General features: G+C 46.4%; 1 protein-coding gene across 4 annotated transcripts in view; it reads right to left on the reverse strand.

Moving 5' to 3' along the window:
* The window catches only part of DLEC1 (DLEC1 cilia and flagella associated protein), a 76,313-nt gene that overhangs the window by 15,035 nt on the left and 39,583 nt on the right, over nt 1-21,695 (reverse strand). For all 4 annotated transcript variants that reach the window (XM_054480683.2, XM_054480682.2, XM_054480681.2 and 1 more), the window contains exons 9-20: nt 21,203-21,339; nt 19,498-19,590; nt 14,997-15,087; nt 14,113-14,275; nt 12,800-12,992; nt 11,937-11,995; nt 11,146-11,314; nt 10,608-10,701; nt 10,246-10,376; nt 9,981-10,139; nt 7,435-7,574; nt 134-287 (exon numbers count right to left, since the gene is read on the reverse strand). In XM_054480683.2, the coding sequence (XP_054336658.1) occupies nt 134-287; nt 7,435-7,574; nt 9,981-10,139; nt 10,246-10,376; nt 10,608-10,701; nt 11,146-11,314; nt 11,937-11,995; nt 12,800-12,992; nt 14,113-14,275; nt 14,997-15,087; nt 19,498-19,590; nt 21,203-21,339 (1,583 nt within the window). The remainder of the gene's footprint in view (nt 1-133; nt 288-7,434; nt 7,575-9,980; nt 10,140-10,245; nt 10,377-10,607; nt 10,702-11,145; nt 11,315-11,936; nt 11,996-12,799; nt 12,993-14,112; nt 14,276-14,996; nt 15,088-19,497; nt 19,591-21,202; nt 21,340-21,695) is intronic.

Raw genomic sequence — 21,695 nt, forward strand, 5'->3', positions numbered from 1 at the left:
AGGAGGCTGAGTATTTCTGTTCTGCGAGGATTTTGGGGGACAATGCCCCCCTCTACATGAGGGGCATCTGTTGCTGAGGGGCATCTGTTGCTGAGGGCTGCAGACTGCTGCCTGGTGCTGTGGGCTCACTCACCTTGCCCCAGTGGAACTGGGTGGGCAGGAGCGTGCCATTGATAAGTGTGATGGTTGTCTTCGTGGGCACACCCAGGTAGAGATTTCTAACCTCCACCTGGCTGCTCTGTAGGTACACATGGGGCTTCTGTACCTCAGCATACACAGGAAGGTAGCTGGAACACAAGGAAACAAAAGGCATACTGATCAGAAAAGAAGAAGTAAAGCTGTCCCGATTTCTAGATGACATGCAGTCTATGTAGAAAATCCCAAGGTATCTATATTTTTAGAAACTCTAGAACTAATGAGTGGGTTCGGCAAAGTTTCAGGATATAAGATCAATATACAAAAATGAATCACATTTTTATACACTAACAACGAACATGTGGAAACCGAAATTTAAAATATAGTACCATTCATAATTGCTCAAAAAGTAGAAATCTTGGGTGTAAGAGAAATTGTTGCAAGAACACTTCGGGCTTATTTCAAAGTGGCTTATTTCGCTTTTCCTCTGGGCATATTTCAGAATGGCTACTTCCCCTCCCCATCCCACCCTGGCTCAACAAGAGAGAATTTTTTTTCCAGTTTTCACCATGAGAACCTACTGAGCCCCCAGGATTTTTAAACTCTTAAGCTAGCCTATACTCAGCCACCAGGAATTTGTTGAAACTACCATTTAAGTGTTCTTCTGCTTCAGGTAAACTGATCTGTATTCTCAGTATTTGCCTATATCTCCAGCTTTTGGGGTGGCCACTTGTCCTGCAACCTCAACTCTCTGATAGATCTAAGAAAAATCACTGTTTCAGTTTGTTCAGTCTTTTCTTGTTGTGAGAGCAGGAGCTTGATGGGCAAGCTCTTTACATGTCTGAACGGCTGAAGGTATTTTGTAGGTATGATTAATGTTCATAATCAGTTAAGTTTAAGTAAAGGAGATTATCCTAGATAATCTAGATGGGCCTGATTCAATTCGTTGAAAGGTCTTTTTTTTTTTTTTTTTTGAGACAGAGTCTCACTCTGTCACCCAGGCTGGGGTGTAGTGGTACTATCTTGGCTCACTGCAACCTCTGCCTCCCGGGTTCAAGCAATTCTACCGCCTCAGCCTCCCGAGTAGCTGGGACTACAGGCATGTGCCACCATGCCAGGCAAGTTTTTGTATTTTTAGTGGAGACGAGGTTTCACTGTGTTGGCCAGGTTGGTCTCAAACTCCTGACCTCAAGTGATCCTTCCACCTTGGCCTCCCAAAGTGCTGGGATTACAAAGGTGAGCTACCGTGCCTGGCCACTAAAAGGTCTTAAAAGCAGAAATGGGGTTACCCAGACAAAGAAATTCCATGTGTTTACAACAACTTCATCTTATCCCCAAAAATGCCAGCATGCCCTTCCTGAAAACCTGCCCTGCAGATTTTACGCTTGCCTAGCTAGTCCCTATAGTTGTGTAAGCTGATTCTTTGTAATAAATGTCTTAATAGGTTATTAAGAAATAAATATTAAGCCTTGACTGATACAACCATATCAAGGTAAATTCATATGTAAATACAAAAGACAGAATAAATGTATTTTTGCTTACTTTTCTATCTGATTTAAAGGGCAACTATATAAACCAATAACTGTAAAACTGTCTTGATAAGCCTATAATGTATAAATATGTAATTTGTATGACAATAATAGTACAAAGGAAGGGGAGAGAATAGAGCTGAGCTATATTACAGTAACATTTCAGACTACTGAAATTAAGTTGGTGTTAATCTAAACCAGACTGTTTTGAAATTAAGATATACTATAAAGCCCTGGACAACCAGTAAGAAAATAACTTTTTAAAAAGTAAAAGAAACATGGAAATTAAAATGGCATACTAGAAAATACCTGTCTAACAAAGAAGAAGGCAATAATGGAGGAATGCAGGAACAAAAACACAAAATACATACAGAAAACAAATAGCAAAATGGGAGATGTAAGTTCTACTTTATCAGTATTTACATTAAATATAAAGGGATTAAACAATCCAATCAAAAGGCAGAGATTAGCAAAATAGATTTTAAAAAAATGATCCAAGTATATGCTGTTTACAAGAGACACTTTAGATTCAAAGACACAAATAGTTTCAAAGAAAAAGGATGGAAAAATATGTATCACGCAAACAGTACCCAAAAGAGAGCTCCAGGAGATACATGAATGTTAGATAAAATAGGCTTTAAGACAAAAATGGTTATTAGAGACAAGGAAGGATATTTTATAATTATAAAAAGATCAATTAGAAAGATATAACAATTATAAACATGTGTGTATCTAACAACAGCACCACAAAATACATGAAGCAAAAACTGACAGAATTGAAGGAGAGATCAACAATTCAACAATAATGGTTGGAGACTTCAACAGCCCATTTTTAATAATGGAAAAACAACTAACCAGAAGATAAACATTGAAATAGAAGATTTAAATAACATTATAAACCAAACAGAACAGGCAACACTCTACACAATAACAACAGAATACATTATTTTTCTCGAGTGCACAAGGAATATTCTCCAGAATAGCCCATAAAACAAGCCTCAATAAGTTTTAAAGGACTATAATTATATAAAGTGGGTTCTCCAACAACAATAGAATCAAATTAGAAATCAACAACAGAAAGAAATTTGTGAAACAAAATATGTGCAAATTAAATAACACATTAATAAACAAGTCAAAAAAGAAACCACAAGAAAAATTAGAAAATACTTTTATATCAATGAAAATGAAAACATGATATTTGAAAAGTTATAGGATGCAACTAAGGCAGTGGTTAGAGGAAAATTTATATTTGTAAATACAATTTTCTGTAAACAAACAAACAAAAAAGAAAGATTGCAAATCAAAAACCTCAGCTTTCACCTTAAGAAACTAGAAAGAGAAGAGAAAACTAAACCCAAAGCAAGTGGAAGGACAGAAATAATAAAGACTAGAAAGCAGAGATAAATGAAATAGAAAATAGAAAAACATTACAGAAAATCAACAAAAGCAAAAGCTGGTTCTTTTAAAATATTAACAACATTGATAAACCTTTAGCTAGACTAGACCAAGAAAAATTTGCTCGACTCAAATTAGAGAAATCAGGAATGAAAGTGGGGACATCACTACTGATCATACAGAAATAAAAATAATTATCAGAGAACACCACTAACAACTGTGTACCAACAAATTACATAACAGATAAAATGGACAAATTCCTAAATTCCTAGAGTGATGCAAACTACCAAAACTGAGTAAAAAAAAAAAAATCTTTTTTTTGTGGGGGTGGGGGTGTGGCATACAGAGTCTTGCTCTGTTGCCCAGGCTGGAGGGCAGTGGCACAATCTCGGCTCACTGCAGCCTCTGCCTCCCAGGTTCAAGCTATTCTCATGCCTCAGCCTCCCGAGTAGCTGGGATTACAGGCGTGCACCAAGACACCTGGCTAATTTTTGTATTTTTAGTAGAAATGGGGTTTCACCATGTTGGCTAGCCTGGTCTCGAAATCCTGACCTTAGGTGATCCGCCCACCTCAGCCTCCCAAAGTGCTGGGATTACAGGCATGAGCCACTGTGCCTGGCCAAGAAAAAAAAGTCTAAATTGACCTATATAAGAAATTCAGTTACAAACATACCTCATGTTATTATGCTCTGCTTTACTGTACTTCACAGATACTGTGATTTTTACAAATTGAAGGTTTGTGACAACACTGCATTGAGCAAGCCTATCAATGTCATTTTTCCAATTGCATGTCCTCATTTCATGTCTCCGTGTCATGTCTTGCAAACTTTTTTGTTATAGCTGTTATGGTAACCTGTGATTAGTGATCTTTGATGTTACTACTGTAATTGTTTTGGGGTGCCATAAATAGCAACCATATAAGACAATGGGCTCAACTGGTAAATGCTGTGTGCGTTTTGACTGCTCTACTTACTGGTCATTCCCGTCTCTCTCCCTCTCCTCAGGCCTCTGTATTTCTTGAGACACAACAATATTGAAATTAGACCAATAACCCTACAATAGCCTCTAAGTCTTCAAGTGAAAAGAAGAGTCGTACGTATCTCACTTTAAATCAAAATGATTAAGCTACAAATGATTAAGCTTAGTGAGGAAGGCACATTCAAAGCTGACAGAGGCAGAAAGCTAGCTTTGTGCCAAACAGACAAATGGTGAATGCAAAGAAATGTAATATCTAGCAAATGCCCTATTTGTGAAAATTTTGAAGTAAAAGATAATAAAGCAAATAAAATGTTATGTAAACAAGGAAAAGAAAATAGGAGAAAGAAAGAATGTGATCAGGTTAACTGATAAAACAGAGGAGAACAAAACTGCTGCTTGAAATCCCTGCACAGGTTACGTGCAATGCAATACTTACCAATGGAATGAGGGCATCAAAGGGCGGGGGAGCTCAGCAAAGCACTGCGGAAGATCGACTGGCTTAGCCAGGTCAGGGCTCCAGCCCCAGAGCTCAGAGCAACACATGGAAGAGTGGGCTGCCCCAGGCACAGAAGTCAAATATCACATGATCTCACTCAAGTGGGTGGTAAAAATGTGTACATATGGACATAGAGATTGGAATGATAGACAACGGAGACTCGGAAGGATGAGGGCGTAGGAGGGAAATGGGTGATGAAAAATTAGTTCATGAGTACAATGTACGCTATTTGGGTAATGGATACCCTAAAGCCCTGACTTGACCACTATATAATCTACGCACGTAACAAAATTGCACATGTACCCCATAAATTTGTACAAATAATAAAAATTAAAATTGAAAATTAAGAAAAAGACTGGGCTGCCACAGTATTTGCCCCCACTGAAGACTGTGGGTGTCATGCTGGAGAGAGGCCAGGGCAGAGCCTGCAGTAACACTGGACCTCTCAACTGTCACGAGGAAGAAACAACCAGAAAGATGCTATTCCTTCATTCTTATTTATGAATGAAGGCACAGATTGATTTGTGTAGCTGGCCAGTGTGAGTTTTCTCCACCGTTTGTTTAGGGCTGTTTTCCCCAAAGGTCCCTTTCTCTGACGGATTCAGGCTAGCTGTGTGCTCTGAGGGTGGTGACTCACATGTACTTCACCCCTTAGAATAGGGGTGCTCTCCACATCTACCCCCTTTTACTCAGAAGAATCTTACACCACCAGCTCCTTATGCAAATCAACTTCCTCCTCCATTCAAAAACAGGACTGGACAGGTAAAGATTACTAGAAGCAGAAGAAAACTCAAAAAGTAAAGGAGAAGAACTCCAGCATCTGGGAAAACAGAAATTCCTTTTCTTGGGGGAATCTGAGAGGCTGCTGCATTGATAAGACTATAACAGATTACTATAGAAAAGGAAAGACGCAAGAACAACAAAGCTTGAAATTTCAAAACATGATTGCCTCTTCTAGAGATAGATCCTCCCTGTCACCCAGCCGGGGAAGGGGCGGGTACATGACCCACACAAGAGCAATCAGGGCCTATCTCTGGAAAGAGCCAGATTCGCTTTCAGAGGTTGTTAAGGTGGGAGTGTGTGAGCCTGGAGCTTTAAGTGGCCTCTCCCCAAGGGTGAGTGCAAAGGGCCCTTGTCAGTAGCGGAGAGAAAGGCCCACAAAAAAAAAAGCAGCAGATGGGTTGGGGTTGGGATGGAGGTAGAGAAGGGGTAAATAGGGTAGAGAAAGAGAGAAAGCAGAAGACCAGACAAAGGGAAAAGAGTTGGGCCCTTGGATTCAGCAAAGTGGGAATGCCCAGTTACATGAACCAATGCTTCCTCTTTTTTGCCTAAGTTGATAATAATGTCTGTGTTTCTATCACCTGCTACTGTAAACATTCTGTTAATACAAGGTCCTTTCAGGAGAAAGAACAGAGACAGAAAAGGAAAGGAAATAAGTAAAGACTTAATAGAAAGCCCTTCCCCTGAGCTGCAGGCAGACTTAGCCTTCACATCTAATGCCCGCAAAGTGCCCTGAAGGACCGGTGCAAAGACTCATACCTAGACCTGTATTTGTTATCACAGGAGAGGACATTCGAACAACTGTCAGATGGTCAAGTATACAAAGTCCAACAACATTTGTCATGGTGAGAGTGTGGGGTAATGGCTAGTCTCACACACTGTAGACAGAAGTATAAAATGACACAGTCTTTTTGGAGGATAATTCAAGACTATCCATAGAGATTTAAATGAGCATTTAAATGTTTTTACAATGAAACACCAAATATACGCAAAAATGAGTATAAAACATATATACAGTTTAAAGATATATATAGTTTAACGAATAATAAAACAACATCTATGTACTACCTCCACACAACTTTAGAAACAAAATATTATCACCAGCCAGCTTAAGAAAATGAATATATATATATATATTCATTCACTGCAACCTCTGCCTCCAGGATTCAAGTGATTCTTCTGCCTCAGCCTCCTAAGTAGCTGGGACTACAGGCGAGCACCACCACACCCGGCTAATTTTTGTATTTTTAGTAGAGACGGGGTTTCACCATATTGGCCAGGCTGATCTCGAACTCCTGACCTCGTGATTTGCCTGCCTCAGCCTCCCAAAGTGCTGGGATTACAGGTGTGAGCCACCGTGCCCAGCAGGAAAATGAATATTTTATTTGAAAATAATTTGGGAAGGAGTGAGGAGAAGGAGATAGGGGATATGGATGAAACAGTTCTTGCAGTGAGTTGACAATTACTGAAGGGAGGAAAGAGTATGTGGGGGTTTATTATACTATTCTTTCTGTTTTTATATATGTGAGAAGTTTTCCATTAGAAAGAAAGAGAGAGAAGGAGGGAAGTGGGGGAGCGGAGGGAGAATGAAGAAGAAAAAAAAGGAATACTACTAATACCTTTGAAACCTCTAGCATGTTCCTCCAAGAATACAATGGTATGTGCTCATTTAAATATGTCACACTTTTTAAATGTCCATTCTCCTGTTGACAGACAGTGGTTTTTTCTAGTTTTTCCTGTAGGAACAATCCAGCCTGAGCATTCCAACATGAGCACACATCTCCCACTGTGCATGTATAAGGATTTCCCTGGGAGTATACTCAGAAGGGCAAACACTAGCTGATGCTAAAGTAGTTTTGAAAGTAGTTATGCTAATTTACATCTCTTTAATACACACACCCTAGAAAGATATATACATAATATTATCAGTGGATCATCTCTAGGGAATGGATTATAGGTCATTTTGAGTTTTTCTGTAATCTACAAATTTTATAGAATACTAATTTTCTGGATTCAATAGTTTTAAATTCAGAACATCTCTAGATAAATATATAATATAGACAAATACATCACGAATATGCATAGAGTTTGTTGTAGTGGCTCTTCCCACGGCCCCCTTACCTCCAGGCCCCATTTTCCACCTCCAGCTCCAGGACGGTCTCCAGATGCTGGCAGCACAGGGCCTCCAAGGTGATGTCCACCCTGCACTCCCCCAGAGAGTGAAGCTGGCCACTCGAAGGCTCAATGTCGAAGGGAGACACCTACCCCGGAGAACACTCAGGAGGATGAGCACTGAGGACACTTGGAATTGCAGAGGAACTGGGGGCTGGCCATGCCCAACCAAGGTCACTCCTAAGCTGCCCCAGCTCTTCCAAGAGCCATCTGGGATCCAGAAACAGGCAAGCAGGTGGGGGACCACAGCCACAAGAGTCTCAGGATTAAGAGCATAGAAACTGAGTCTCCAAGTAAAGGAATACATAAGTCAGAGGGCCCCATGCCCTGGCCCAGATCTGAGAGACAGAAGGTGGAAGGAGGTGCTCCAGGGAAAATGGGGAGAGTTGGGGAGCCAGAGGAGAGCTGGTGAGCCAAACTAGGGGGGTGGCCCTCTGAACAGCTTCAACTGAGGAAAGCTACCAGGTCACTAGATTAGGGGAGGGGAGAGTCTGTTGTGGCCACAGATTTCTCCTTTGCACCCACGTGGTCTTTCCCCCACCCCCTCCTTCTGTCCCCTACTGCAGGCTCAGCCTCATTTACCCGCACCCCCCTCCGCCACGCCCCCGGTCTGCCCCTCCTCCCATGCCAGGCACACACACAAAGGGAGAGGGGAAGGGAAAGAGCAGGAAGAAAAGTGTCCCCATCTGGGGAGGGCTCTTTACATTCCATTCTTCCTGCCTTGACTGAGAAAGGACACTTGATCCTGTAAGGAAGGAGCCACTTTGCTTTATTTTGTCTTTGTTGCTCATGTGCATCTCCCTTGGAGCTCTGGAGCTCTGGGGGTGGCTGTAGTCTAGGATTGGGTTTCAGCAGCTCTGTGTCCCCTAATCTGAGACCATCTAACAAACCCCAAATCCCAACATTATTTTTGAGAGCTCAAAAGAATAGAGTGCAGAGAACTGTAGAGAGGGGATTATCTTACGATACTATAACATTGGCAGTTATTTCCATTATAAAACGTAGTTATTCTTCACAGTGGGAGAACACCACAGACTGGAAACTAGAGAAGAGGGATCAGATGTGATGCCGCTACCCATCAGCCGTATGACCCCGGGGAAGCCCTGCCCCTTCCCGTCTCTCCTCTATCAAATGAGGAGGCTGGCTGAGGTCTGTAAGCTTCTAACTGTGCTCTGGAAAATCCCAGGAAATCCCTGGAAGTGCAGGGGACTGGAATGTGAGGAGAAGCAGGATGGGGCAGAGGTGCTTAACAAGGGGGTCTCTGGGTGGCTGGAGCAGTCACAGTTTATTCTGTGTACTGGGCTTTTGCGTCAAGTTTCATTTGAAGAAAGGGTTCTCGGCTAAACATAACGTGGACACTAACGATACTGATGCCACCCTGCCCCCAGCCCCATCCCAGCCCAAGCCCCAGCCTTAGTCTTTTGTGGTTTCAGGATCCATGGTGGGAGATCGATGAGCCCTGGGGAGGAAAGCATTGAACTCCAAGCCTGTGTAACAGGTACTTGGCAATGGCATTGGCAATTTGATGCACACTGTCATAACTTCTAGGTTTCAGAGTGCCCAGCTACAGGCCATCAGGTAAAGGAGCGAGGCCTCCGTGGAATGGAAAGGAAAGTCCACTTTCCTGGAGAAAGAGAATGCACACTAGCAAAATAAGGTATATGTGTGGCTTGGATTGTCTTCCCTGGGCTCCTTAATACAGAAGGAAAAGTGTGTGGTGTTCTGACTTGCAGGGCAAGTGGGCAAGCAGGATGGGGACCTCGGTGGGAAGCAGCCAGAAGGAGAGTGTGGTCACCAAACAGACATGGCCAGGGTCTCACATGTGCAGTCCACCAGGGAGCTGCAGCCATGCCGTGGTGAAGGGGCGGTGATGTACGACTCATTGCGGGCACTTTGCGAGTAGCTGGTGATTTTTGTGACTTTGTCTTGTTCCAGATCGCCCATTGCATTTAAATATGATTATGATAATACTTAGCTGCTTTTTTTCCTACTTTTATAGTGAAAAGAAAAGTGCTATTTGAGTGGAAATAAATCTTGAATTTTCTTTTTGGAGCCTTGGGTTTGGGCTGCCAGCCTGTGACCAGATGCCATCTGGTAGCAGATCCCTGGGAGGATCCGAACCTTCCAGAGAGTGGGGAGGAGGTGGGAATGTGGCTGGAGCAGCAGCAGCCTTGAAGGCTTCCTGCCCAACCTAGCTGCCCATCTCTTCCTGCCTCAGGCGGCTCTGAGGGAGAAACCCACGCCCTATTTCTGAATCCCATGGTAGCAAAAGGCACAGGAAATGCTGATGGGGGATTACATTTGGCTGTAGAGAGGAACTGAGCTGCCTCAGCGATGGGGAGAACCGGAGGCACCGCCAGGCCGAAGTCACCAGGCAGGCTTTTCCTCCACCAGCCTGGAAGCTCTGCTCTAAACACACCAGGGCAAGTTTCACCAGGGCAAGCTAAACGGGCTCATTGTGGGGGCACCAGAGGAACCAGCAGTGCCCGACTTACATCCTCAGGCCTTTCTTGGAGGCAGACTGGGCTCTCCTTCATGAGCCATGTGGCTGGGAGCTGGCTGACGTTCCGTATCTGGATGGAGTTTGTGGCTTTCTGCCCCAGGCGGAGCAGACCAAACTGAAGGGCTGAGACGTTGATGATGAGGGCAGGACCCTGAGACACCCAGAGGGCCTGTCACTGGGCCACCTGGGGATGGCTCTGTGTCCCAGCCCTGCCACCTCTCTGGGCCCACCCCACTGCCCAGCTCCACCTGCAGCACCTTAAAGACTGCCTCAATGTGTAACACCACTGGCGAGGGCGAGTCTTCAATTTCACACAGCAGGTCCTGGCTTGTGGGGCCAGGGACACCCCCAGTAAAGTTCAACTCAAAATCCCCAACCTCACTGGGCTCTGAGAAGAGAGGGAAAGGGAGAGGTGGAGAGGAGAAGCAGAGGCAGTTTCCTCCTATGATTGGGCCCAGACATCTGGCTTGCACAGACTTCTCATCTCCCTCACATCCCAGGCCTCAGCCAGAGCAGTCACAGGACACCAAGAGCCCTGCACAAGCCCCTTTAACTCTGAAGATTTCTTCCTGAGCCAGCCCCAGGCAGGTCACAACCCCTCCTGCAGTCCCCGAGGTACCTATGACCCCCGTGCCGGGCTCCACTTCAATGATGTGGCAGTCGCTGATCTTCCCCCACAGGTATCTGATGGGTGACTTGCTGTTGTTCCACATCTGAAAGACACCCGAGACCAGGCTGCCCATTTACTGCCCCTTCATGTCAATTCTGTACCTGCTGAAGGACTGTAGGATTGTGGGCTTGTAAAGAGTCCATATGACACTTCCCGGCTAATTCCTGGCCACCCAAAGCCATGGGCCTCCCAACCCAAAAGCACCCTCCCTCCACATTGCAGTGCATGTGGCTGACATACTCTGCCAAGGACGGGAATAGGTTCCATAGCCCTAACTTTCAGAGGATTCTGGGAGGCTGATAAAAGAAGACAGCCATGCCCGGCCTGTGCATCTGTGCAAGTCAAGTTGGTTTCAAAGCCCTGGGAACAGCCTCAGCCTCCATGCAGTGGCTGCTACCATCTGCCCCTCCTGCTACATCCTCCCTACACTCGCACCCATGTCAACACTGCCTCAGCCAGCCTCGGCAGGGGAGGGACAACGACCTACCTTAAAAGCCTTCTTCACATTTATCCCAATGTAGTTCTCCCCTGGGATGATGAGGGCATATGGCTCTAAGAGAACCTGGAAAGGTTCTACTGAGCCTTTCACCTCAATTTCCAGGACGATTACATCATCCACAGAGTAGGAGGAGTGCCCCAGGCTCTCTGCTTCTGAACTAAACACAAACCCACCGTTAGCTAGGAGCCAGCACACCTGGAAGCACGTCCTAGCGTGTCCCTACCTCTGTCCCACGTTTGGCCTTGTGAAAAGAAAACACTGCCTAACCCACAGCTCCTGAGCCCCCTAAATCAGAGGCATTAGCCAGTGCCTGAAAGGTGATGAGCACCGATGGCTGTGACAGTGGTTTAGCCTAAGGACTGGGACAGGGGCACTGCCCTGCTGCCTCCAGGGACCACTCTGCAGCCCTCCAGCCTGGGATCTCTGCACCGGGCTGCCTGGAGCCCCAGCCTGAAGGTTTACACCGTGGGGGCAAAGCCTTCCCTCCGCACTCACCACCACCGAGGGCCCCCCAGTTTGGCTCTCCAAGAGCAGCAATGGGCCTGGGGTGCAGCTCCAAAGTTGCTGGGGTGGCCTCATAGTGAGTTTAGCAAGCTTAGTGTGCTCAGCCCACTGCAGGGCTGGGTTGCCAGGGCAAGGCAAAAAAATGCTCCCACTCCCCAAAGCCTGCGGGGGCCAGGCTGCCCACTTCCCCTCACTTGATACCTTCCCCAGGAGAACCCCCAAGGTGGGGGAAGGCCCAGCTGCCCACTTCTCATCCAGGGCCCAGTTTCTCTCACCTTACAGGCTCTGGGACTTCCTCTAGCACCATCTGGAGCACACTGTGAAAATCCCTCAGCTGCAAGGCAAACACAGTGACCTGAAAACACCACTGCGTTCCAGCAGGTTGTCCTGGAGAAGGCTGGGGCATGGCGGGAATTCTTCCTCCCCTTAGCCTAGCCACCAGAAGGACCTTCTGAAAACCCAGGGATGCTTCCCTGCTGCCTCCTCCCCTTCTTAGGAAAAGTGAAGTTGCTTCCAGAACATAAGCCAGGACTCAGGGGCCTGTCTCAGCTGGGCCTGGGGGCAAGAAGCAAAGGAAAGGCCTTCCTGATGCTGACAAAGCCCCTCAACATGTCTGAAGCACCACACCCTCCCAGGACAGACAACGAGGCAGCTGGATGCTGGGACCAGAGGCAGGATCACTCATCTCAGCCCCAAACCCACTAACAATGGCCCCGGAGCATCCTTTTCATGCCCAGCTCGAATTCCCTTCTAGCCTAACCGTGGCCCACAGGTTAGCGCTGTGCTAACCTGGCCCTCAGGTCCCTGCACCTCACTCTCTCTAGGGGCTGCTGTGGTAGGGGTGGGGATGGTAATGTTTTTTTGCCATAGTAGACATGTGGGAGACACCCAGAGCTGAGGAAGCCGGCCAAGGGTCTTGCTGCAGACGGGTTGAGTCTGGGATCAAGACCAGACAAAATGAGCTGCTTCGCCCCGCACACCAGGTGTGTACTCCAACCCAACTCAGCCAAGTGCTGGCCTGGGCAGGATGGCACCTCGGTGGGCCCAGCTGTGGCTTCAGTGTGATTAAAGAACACAGGTGGGGGGTCTAAATACATGATCCAACCATGTGTGGCTACTGAGATGACACCATCTGAACCTCATGAGGAGAAAAGCTCAGGATGAACTCGTGGTCTGTGTGGGGGCTGAGAACCCCCTTTCTGGGCATGATGGAGAAGGCGGTCTCCTTGTCAGGGTGGCACTTGATGCTGTCCATGCTGAAGGTTTCTCCAGGCATGAGGGGCTGCAGGTTGGGCTTCATGATCTGCCAGTAGAAGGCCAGCTCCACGTGCCTGTGGGGGCAACGCATCCAAGGCCATGTCCCAGTTCTGCTGGGACCAGGTCCCTCCACCCCATGCCTCCCTGCCCTGCTCCAAGAGGGAGCAGGAAAGGACCTAGGAACAGGAAGACACCAGGTCAGCCTTCACACCCTTCCAATGGAGGAGCCTAGGCGGGGGGACCTGGGTGAGGGACAGCAGGTGGGAGAGGGAGTCTAAGACAGAGACTATGTAAGAGAGCTCCTCGCTTCCCAGCCATGGCAGCTGGAGGTTGGACCTACCATGAATCAGTGGACATGGTAAGTCAGGAACTCATGCTCCAATCATTAAAGTGGAGGAGGCTATGCATCACCCCCCAATATTGGGAAGATCTTCTGCAGTGTCTCTCACCACGTGAGTTTCCAAGGTTTGCCACATCAACCCCATCCCTGCCCTCTGCCTTTCCTGTTATGGGCTCCCAGGACAGCTGTGTCCAGAAAGATATGTGCCTACTGGCTGCCAACAGGAACAGTGGCAACTCCATAGCATAGGAGAAGCAGGACTTGCAGCTATCCTGGGGGAGGGGTAACAGAGTCCTGTGTAATGTCTGGGGTCCCCAGGGCAGCCCTGGTTGGGAGGCTCCCTGAGATTTGTCCTGGTGTCATGGTGGTGCTCAGAGGCAGGTCAGGAAATAAATGGCAAGGAGAATGAAACCCACAGACTATAGTCTGTCTGACCCTTGGACTTGGATGGCTTCCCCTACACAGGCATGGTATGTCCTCTCTGGAAAGCTGGGGCTGGCTAGGGATGGTCCAGGATGACTTGGGGCAGCACTATCTAACATAACTTCCTGAAGGGATGGAGATCTTACAGATCTGCACTGTCCAATATGACAGCCACTAGCTACATGTGGCTGATGCCACTGAGGAAGTGAACTCTTAATTTAATTTTAATTGATTTAAATTTAAGTAGCCAAGAGTGGCTACTGGTTTCCATGATAGACTGGGTCAATCTGGATCCCTCAATTGAATCTGGATATCCATTCTGTGCCCAGTCTTCCCCAGGCCCTTGGAAGGACCTCCTGTCTCACTGGGACTCAGGGCCAGGTAAGCAAGGAGAAGGGTTGGGTATTGGGGCACACACAGGGGTTACCCACGTAGCATTTCTAATAATCAGCTGCTTCCTAGCCGTGGACCGAAGGTTTTCAGGCTCAAATCGTATGAAGTACTGGGCTGTTAAGTCTGTGAGCTCTCCAGGGTCTGGTTGGCTTTTTTCACCAGAAATATAGATCAGATCCAAAGCAATCAGCTGCCCAATTCCTGCCAAAGTAGGGTAAGTGAAGTCAGTGAAGACTCACTATGGCTGAAATCAGGCCAAGGCTGCTGCAGGACCCATGCCGCCATCCACATGCAGCTGGCCTTGACCATGATTCCTGCAAGCTCACACTGGAGGGAAAAGGGGGATATCCGCACACAGGTTAATGTTCTCACATCTTTGAAGACCAAAAGGAGGTGATTTTGAGAACCTAGCATATAGCAGGCACTCAATTAAGGAGGAAGGGAGAGAAGAAGGGAGAAAAGAAGGGAGGGAAGGAGGAAAAGAGGGAAGGAAGGAGGGAGGGAGGGAGGGAGGGGCGGCCAGGGGCATCTTGTCACGATTCCTAGGATGCCTCTTCTAACTCTACAGAAATCTAGAGGTGGCTCTGGCTGTTTATGTGTGAGCCACTGGCAATTCCCCAAAGGAGATCAAAGTGAGTTTCAAAATGAAACAATGAAAGATTTCACCCCAGGTTTCCATCAGTCTCTTGCTAGAAGGCTCCTTGGACTGTCTTGGAGGCCACACTGGCTTGGGTCTCCAAAGTCAGACCAGAGCAATGGGCCTGAAACTAGACTCTGGCACCTGGAGGCTGCAGCATTCTTAATGTGCGCTCCTGACACACAGAGGGAACAGGTAGGCTGCTGCTAATGCTAGTGCGGTCAGTGGCCCCTGGAGCTGGGGCAGCCTCTCCAGCCCTGCCCCTGGGAGTACACTCAAGCCCACCTATGGTCACCAGCTCCTTTATCTGGCAGTTGTCGCACATGATGATGAAGGTCTGCTCTGCCTTTCCTGGGCTCTTTGGGGAAAACAAGACCTGGGGGAGAGAAGGGTTGTTCCGTTACCTCCCATTAAAGGGCTTCCACCCTCCCCGCCTCCCACCCTCCTCCTCTCAGACACACACCCCTTTCTTTGCTCTTCACTCTCTGTTCCCCTCCCTGCCACCTCCCACCTTACTCCTAAGGCCAAGTGTTTTACCCTAGCTCCACCCCAGAGAAAAGCAGGGAGCAAGCTGAAAGGATATGAAGATAAAGTTCACAGAGACCAAAATACAAATGGCCCTTAAATGAATGACAACACACACCCTCATTCATAATAAGAGAAATGTCAATGAAAACCATCCAGAAGAACGGCTTTTTACCACTCATACTGGCAAAGAGCAGAAGGTGAGCTGTCATAAATGCAATGATTTGTTTTTTATTTTTTTCCCCAATTCCCCCAACCCCCAGCCCCAGTAATCACCATTCTACTCTCTGCTTTTATGAGTTCAATTATTTAAGGTCCAACATATAGGTGCAATCATGTAGTATTTGTCTTTCTGTGCTTGGCTTAACATAATGTCCTCCAGACTTATCCATGTTGTGGCAAACGACAGGATTTCCTTCTTTTGCAAGGCTGTTATTCCATTGTGTACATATACCTCATTTTCTTTATCCTCTATCAATAGACACTTAGGGTGATTCCATAGCTTGCCTATTGTGAATGATACAATGAACATAAAGAGTGCGGATATCTTTTAAATGGTATCTTTTGAGCCCAGGAGTTAGAGGCTGCAGTGAGCAATGATCACATCACTGTACTCCAGCCAGATTTCATTTGTATATATACCTAGTAGTAGGACTGCTGAATCATATGGTAGTTCCATTTTTAATTTTTTGAAGGAACTCCATATTATTTTCCGTAACGGCTGTACTAATTTACATTCCCATCAACAGTGGGCAAGGATTCCCTTTTCTCCACATCCTCGCCAACACTTACCTTTCATCTTTCTGATAATAGCCATTCTAACGGGTGTCAGGTGGGAGCTCACTGTGGTTTTAATTTGCATTTCCCTGATGATTAATGATGTTGAGAATGTTTTCATATACTCATTGACCATTTATATGTCTTCTTTTGAGGAATGTCTATTTGGTCTTTGGCCCATTAAAAAAAGCAGGTTGTTTTCTTGCTATTGCATTAAGTTCCTTATATATTTTGGGAGTTAACCCCTCCTCAGATGTGATAGTATTTTCTCCCATTTCACAGATTGTCTCTTCACTCTGTTGCTTGTTTCCTTTGCTGTGTAGAAGCTTTTTCGTTTGAGGTAATCCGATTTGTCTATTCATGTTTGTTTTTTTGTTTGTTCATTTGTTTGTTTTGTTTTTTGAGACAGGGTCTTGCTCTGTCACCCAGGCTGGAGTGCAGTGGTGTGATCATTTCTCACTGCAGCCTCTAACACCTGAGCTCAAGTGATCCTCCCACTTCAGCTCCCAAGTAGCTGAGACCACAGGTGCATGCCACCACACCCGGCTAGTTTTTAAAATTTTTTATGGAGATGGGGTCTCCTTATGTTGCCCAGACTGGTCTCAAACTCCTGGGCTCAAGAAATCCTCCCACCTCAGCCTCCCAAAGTGCTGAGCCACCGCACCTGGCCCCTATTTTCACTTTTGTTGCCAGTGCTTTTGAGATCATATACAAAAAATCATTGCCCAGACCAATGTCATACAGATTTCCCCCATTTTCTTCTAGTAGTTTTACATTTTCAAGTCTTATATTTAAATCTTTAATCCATTTTATTAATAAGTTAATTTTTGTATATGGTGAGAGACACAGGTCTAGTTTCATTCTGTTAAATGCAATGATACTTTGTCTTGATTTTGTTCAAAATAATCTAGAAGAGCAGGGTGGGGACTGTCTGAGGGAAATGGAGGGGTATAGATGTAATAAGATTGGCCAAGAGTTGATAATTGTTGAAGATGAGTAATGAATACATGGATGATCATTATTCTCTCCGTTTTTGTATATGTTTTTATATACAATGTCCATGAGCAGTTTCTAAGTTTTATAATATACTGTATTGGCAAAGGTGTAAAGAAACAGACACCCTTACATGTTGCTGTTGAAAGTATAAATCGGTACAATCCGCATGGTAAGGATTTTGGCAACATGCATTACAATTATGAGGGCACAAAGCCCTGGATCAGCAAATCTACTTCAAGGACTGTATCCTGTGGGTAGACTCATCCTTGGACAGAGTGATGTATGTATAATTTATACATAATTTGTAGCCAGAGATCAGAAAAAAATCTTCAGGTCAATCAGCAGGAGACTGCTGAACTAAATTATGGTCCATTCACACAGTAGGATACTATGCAGTTATTAAAACATATGAGAATGATCTCTAAGATATAGAGTTAAGTAGAAAACACAAGGCAAAGAACAGAGTATAGAGTGGGCAACTTTGTGTGTGAAGAAAAAAATGGGGGTAAAAACATGTGCAGTTGCTTATCTGGGCATAGACTATCTCTGGAAGGGCATTCAGAAAACTGGCCAGGTGTGGCCTCTGGATGGCTGAGGAACTGGGGTGAAAGGGAGCATTTCACTGTTTACCTGTTTGCATCTTTTGAATGTTTTATTTTTATTTATTTATTTTTAGAGACAGGGTTTCACTCTGTTGCCCAGGCTAGAGTACAGTGGCTCAATCACAGTTCACTGTAAACTCAAACTCCTGGCCTCAAGTGATCCTCCTATCTTGACCTCCCAAAGTGTTGAGATTATAGGTGTGAGCCACTACACCTGGCTCTTTTGAATTTATTTTTTACTTTAAAAATTGTCTATACAGACAGTATATCACTATGTTGCCCAGGCTGGTCTTTAACTCCTAGACTCAGCAGTTCTCTTGCTTTAGCCTCCCAAAGTGCTAGAAAGCACAGACCTGAGCCACTGCACCCAGTCTCTCTTTTGAATTTTTAATCATGCAAATGTATTTCTTATTTGGAACTATGAATACATTTTGGAACAGACAAAACCCCAAACAATCAATAAACAAAATACGCAAGAAATGCCAAGGGGAAAGCCTCCCCCGGCTCCCTCATTGCTCCCCTAAGAGTCCTGCTGCTACCCTCTTCCTTTACTTGGAGATCCCAGGAGGACGGGATGAGGGGGATGTCCAGGGCAGAGCAGCTCCAATTCCTTAAAGCTTCGATGAGCCTGTGACAAGGCCTGGACTACACCAAGAGAACAGGGAACCTGGCCAGTGTATGGGCCTTGTAGACCCAACCTGTCCCTCAGCAGTAGATGAGGCCTGACAAAGCCCCTGAACTGGCTCAGTCTCAATCCCAAGAACTAGTTTCTCATCAGGGATCAGATCAGCAGGGACATGAATAAGAGAGCCACATCCTAGGGCTGTAGAACCTACTGGGCGCTTGAAACTAGAAAGCAGCCGATAAGAGGAAGCCCTTCCTGACAGCATGGCAGAGTCGCTGTGGCAGTTGAACTCCAACTTGGCTGCACACCAGCATTCCCTGGGGGACTTTAGAAGTCCGGCACCCAGGCCACAGCCCAGTCTAGTGAACTCAGAACCTCAGGGGTAGGGCCTTGGTGTTGTTTCCAGGTCTCTCAGGTGATTGCAATGTGCAGCTGAGTTTAAGAACTAATAAGGGCTGCTGGATCTCACTACCTGGTGATATGGCACAGGCCAAATCCACCCCCCAGAAGCCAGACGGTTTTTGCTCCTGAATGTCAGGGGCCTCCCTCAGCAGGCTAGTGTGAAAGGCCAAGCATGTCTGTGGCAGCCCACATCCAGTCACATGAAGTGGAGTCAGACTCCTAGACCAGGAGTCGGGGAGGGTGGCAGTGTGCTGCAACAGGGACAGGAAGTGTCATCATTTCTCACGGGCACCTCTGGGGACCAGCAAGCAGGTGTGATCAGCTGAAGGGGGCAGCAAAAGGGGCCAGTTAGGAAAGGAGACGCCCACAGCCAGGGGCAGACCGCCGAGAGCTTCTGCAGAGGTTCAGGATGAGGCGTAACGGAGGTGGGCTTTACTGACTATACAAACTGAGGATGAAGCAGGAAAGTGAGAACAAAGCCACAATAACCGCAATAATCAGGTACCAGATGATAGAGGGGCCTGGGGGAGGGAAGACCCAAGACAGACTGAAGAACCAAGGGAAGATCTTGGAGGCAGCTTGGACATTGGTGCAGGTGGCTCCCAGACTAAAGGTGTGGACTAGCGAGGCTCAGGTTTGTGATGGGATGCTAGGGCTATCTGCATTTGCTTTGTGAAAATGCTCGTAAGACAGTCAAATGACATCTGACATCACCCTACAGAATGCAAGAATATGCGTCTACCCAGAAGTCACTAAGGCTGGGATATGGGATGGGACTGAACACTTGAGTCATGAAAACAGAGACAAATGCAAGCATGCAAGCAGTTGAGGAAATATATGCCAATGTCTGATTACCTACCTCCACTAATATAGCATGTCCCGGGGCCAGCTCAAACACCGAAGGCAGGATTCCAAAAGGAGGTTGTTCAACAAAGCCGACGGTTGCAATGGCCTTAAAGAAAAGCAGATTACCCAACAGTGTGGAAGAAATTGTAAAAGCCAATATTCAGATTGCAAACTTCTCTCCTTCAAACATCCATTTTGCAATGTGAAGGAACTTAAGGATCATCCAGTCACATGGTAATGAAGAAACTGAGGCTTATTCATTCAGCAGGCATTTACTCAGCCATCACCAGGTACCAGGTGAGGTTCTGAAGGTTAAGGAGAGTAAGTCTTAGAACATCTGTGAAGAGCTGACTACTGGCAGGAGGTACAAGGAACACCATCACCAAGTGATTGGGACACAAAGTGACAGGCGTGTGAAAAGGTCTCACTCAGGAGGTGAGCTGAGTGGGCCCTCCCCTGGGCTCCCAAAGCACATTGTCCTTCCCCTACAGTAACACCCAGTGTCACAGGTGCTAGCATATGTGTCTGCCTCCAACACTGACCCACCCCGGGCTACAAGCTCCTGAGTCACGAGAGTCGCAGCCCCAGTGCCTACACAAGAAGTCACTTAGCGTGCCAGGGACACAAACCCATGCCTACAAGACCCTGGTCAGTAACAGAAATGAGTGAAATGTCTTTCTTGGAACATCTTGAAATGTCGTCGTCTAGTTATATCCCTTGTTTTCTGGGTACAAATAAATATCTTTGCTGTGAGAAAAATAATGGTGTGAGCATGCTAATGGATGGTGTCAGTGCTGATGGATGGTGTAAGCATGCTGATGGATGGTGTCAGTGCTGGGATGCTCTTGGGACTGGTGGAGCTGGGCACTCAGGACAAGGTAAACAGGGCCTGCGCCCAGCCCTGGCCAACAGGCTCACAGTGAATCCTGGCCCCGGCCTGCATATCTTCCAGTTTTTCAAAGGACTGGAAATGTAGAACTTTATGTAAAATCTCCTTTTTTTTTTTTTTTTTTTTTGAGACGGTGTCTCACTCTGTCGCTGTCGCCCAGGCTGGAGTGTAGTGGTGCGATCTCGGCTCACTGCAACCTCTACCTCCCGGGTTCAAGTGATTCTACTTCCTCAGCCTCCTGAGTAGCTGGGACTACAGGCACGTGCCACCACACCCGGCTAATTTTTTATTTTTAGTAGAGACGGTGTTTCATCATATTGGCCAGGCTGGTCTCAAACCCCTGACCTCAGATAATCTGCCCGCCTCGGCCTCCCAAAGTGCTGGGATTACATGTGTGAGCCACCACGCCCAGCCAAATCTCCTTATTTTTAAATGTTGGCTCAAAAAATGTTAAGTGCTGTGCCAAATAAATACCAGCAGAATTTGGCCAAAGAGCAGCCAATTTGTAACCTCTGAACTATTCAGTCATTTGCTACAAAAAGAAGGACTGAATGAGTGAATGCAGTCACATTTGAGCCAGGGCTTGAAGGATAAGAGAGGTGATATCGCTTGCCCAGCATGGTACAGGTATTAGTGACATAACCAGAATTACAACAGTGGTCCCCTTATACATCCATTCTCATTCGGGTTGTGGCAGTTGCATAGAGAGTTTACAACACTGTGCGTTCTATGTGTTTCCAATCATAGGTATACTCTAGCAAGTTCCCCTGGGGGTTATTTCCTTTGATGGATTTGTAATTTTTCCAGTTAGCAACCTGTGATCACTCACCTTGAAACTTAGTGGTGGCCAGCTTGTTTTGGGCATAATGCAGAACCTGCCAACACTGAAACCCACATTTTTGCAGATGAATCTGGTCATCTTGACTCCCCCAATGAGGCAGTAACCACAGTCCAACACCGGTGACACTGTAGCCACAGGAGAACATGTGCAAGAGAAACAACAGGTCACTCTTAATAGGCCCTACTGTCATGCTTCTCCTGAGGTATAGCCAGAGATCAGGACAGCTGGTCCCAGCCCAGCACCCTATGCAGACAGGATGAGTGGGGACATGTCCTGACCCTGCACCCACTTGGGCTCTGCCCAGGCTGCTGCTGGCCACATGGCAATAGTGCCATGGGACTCTATTCACTCCTGGCTAGAGCAGCAGAAGTCAGTGCCCATTGTGGATTCATCCTCAGCCAAGGACCCAGCATGGTCCTTGGGGGCTATGGCAAAAGTAAGGGGGATCACGGTCCCAAATTCCAGCCTATGCCCAGCTGTA

This window comes from Pongo pygmaeus, chromosome 2 (genome assembly GCF_028885625.2).
Source record: "Pongo pygmaeus isolate AG05252 chromosome 2, NHGRI_mPonPyg2-v2.0_pri, whole genome shotgun sequence".
In the NCBI taxonomy this organism is placed as follows: domain Eukaryota; kingdom Metazoa; phylum Chordata; class Mammalia; order Primates; family Hominidae; genus Pongo; species Pongo pygmaeus.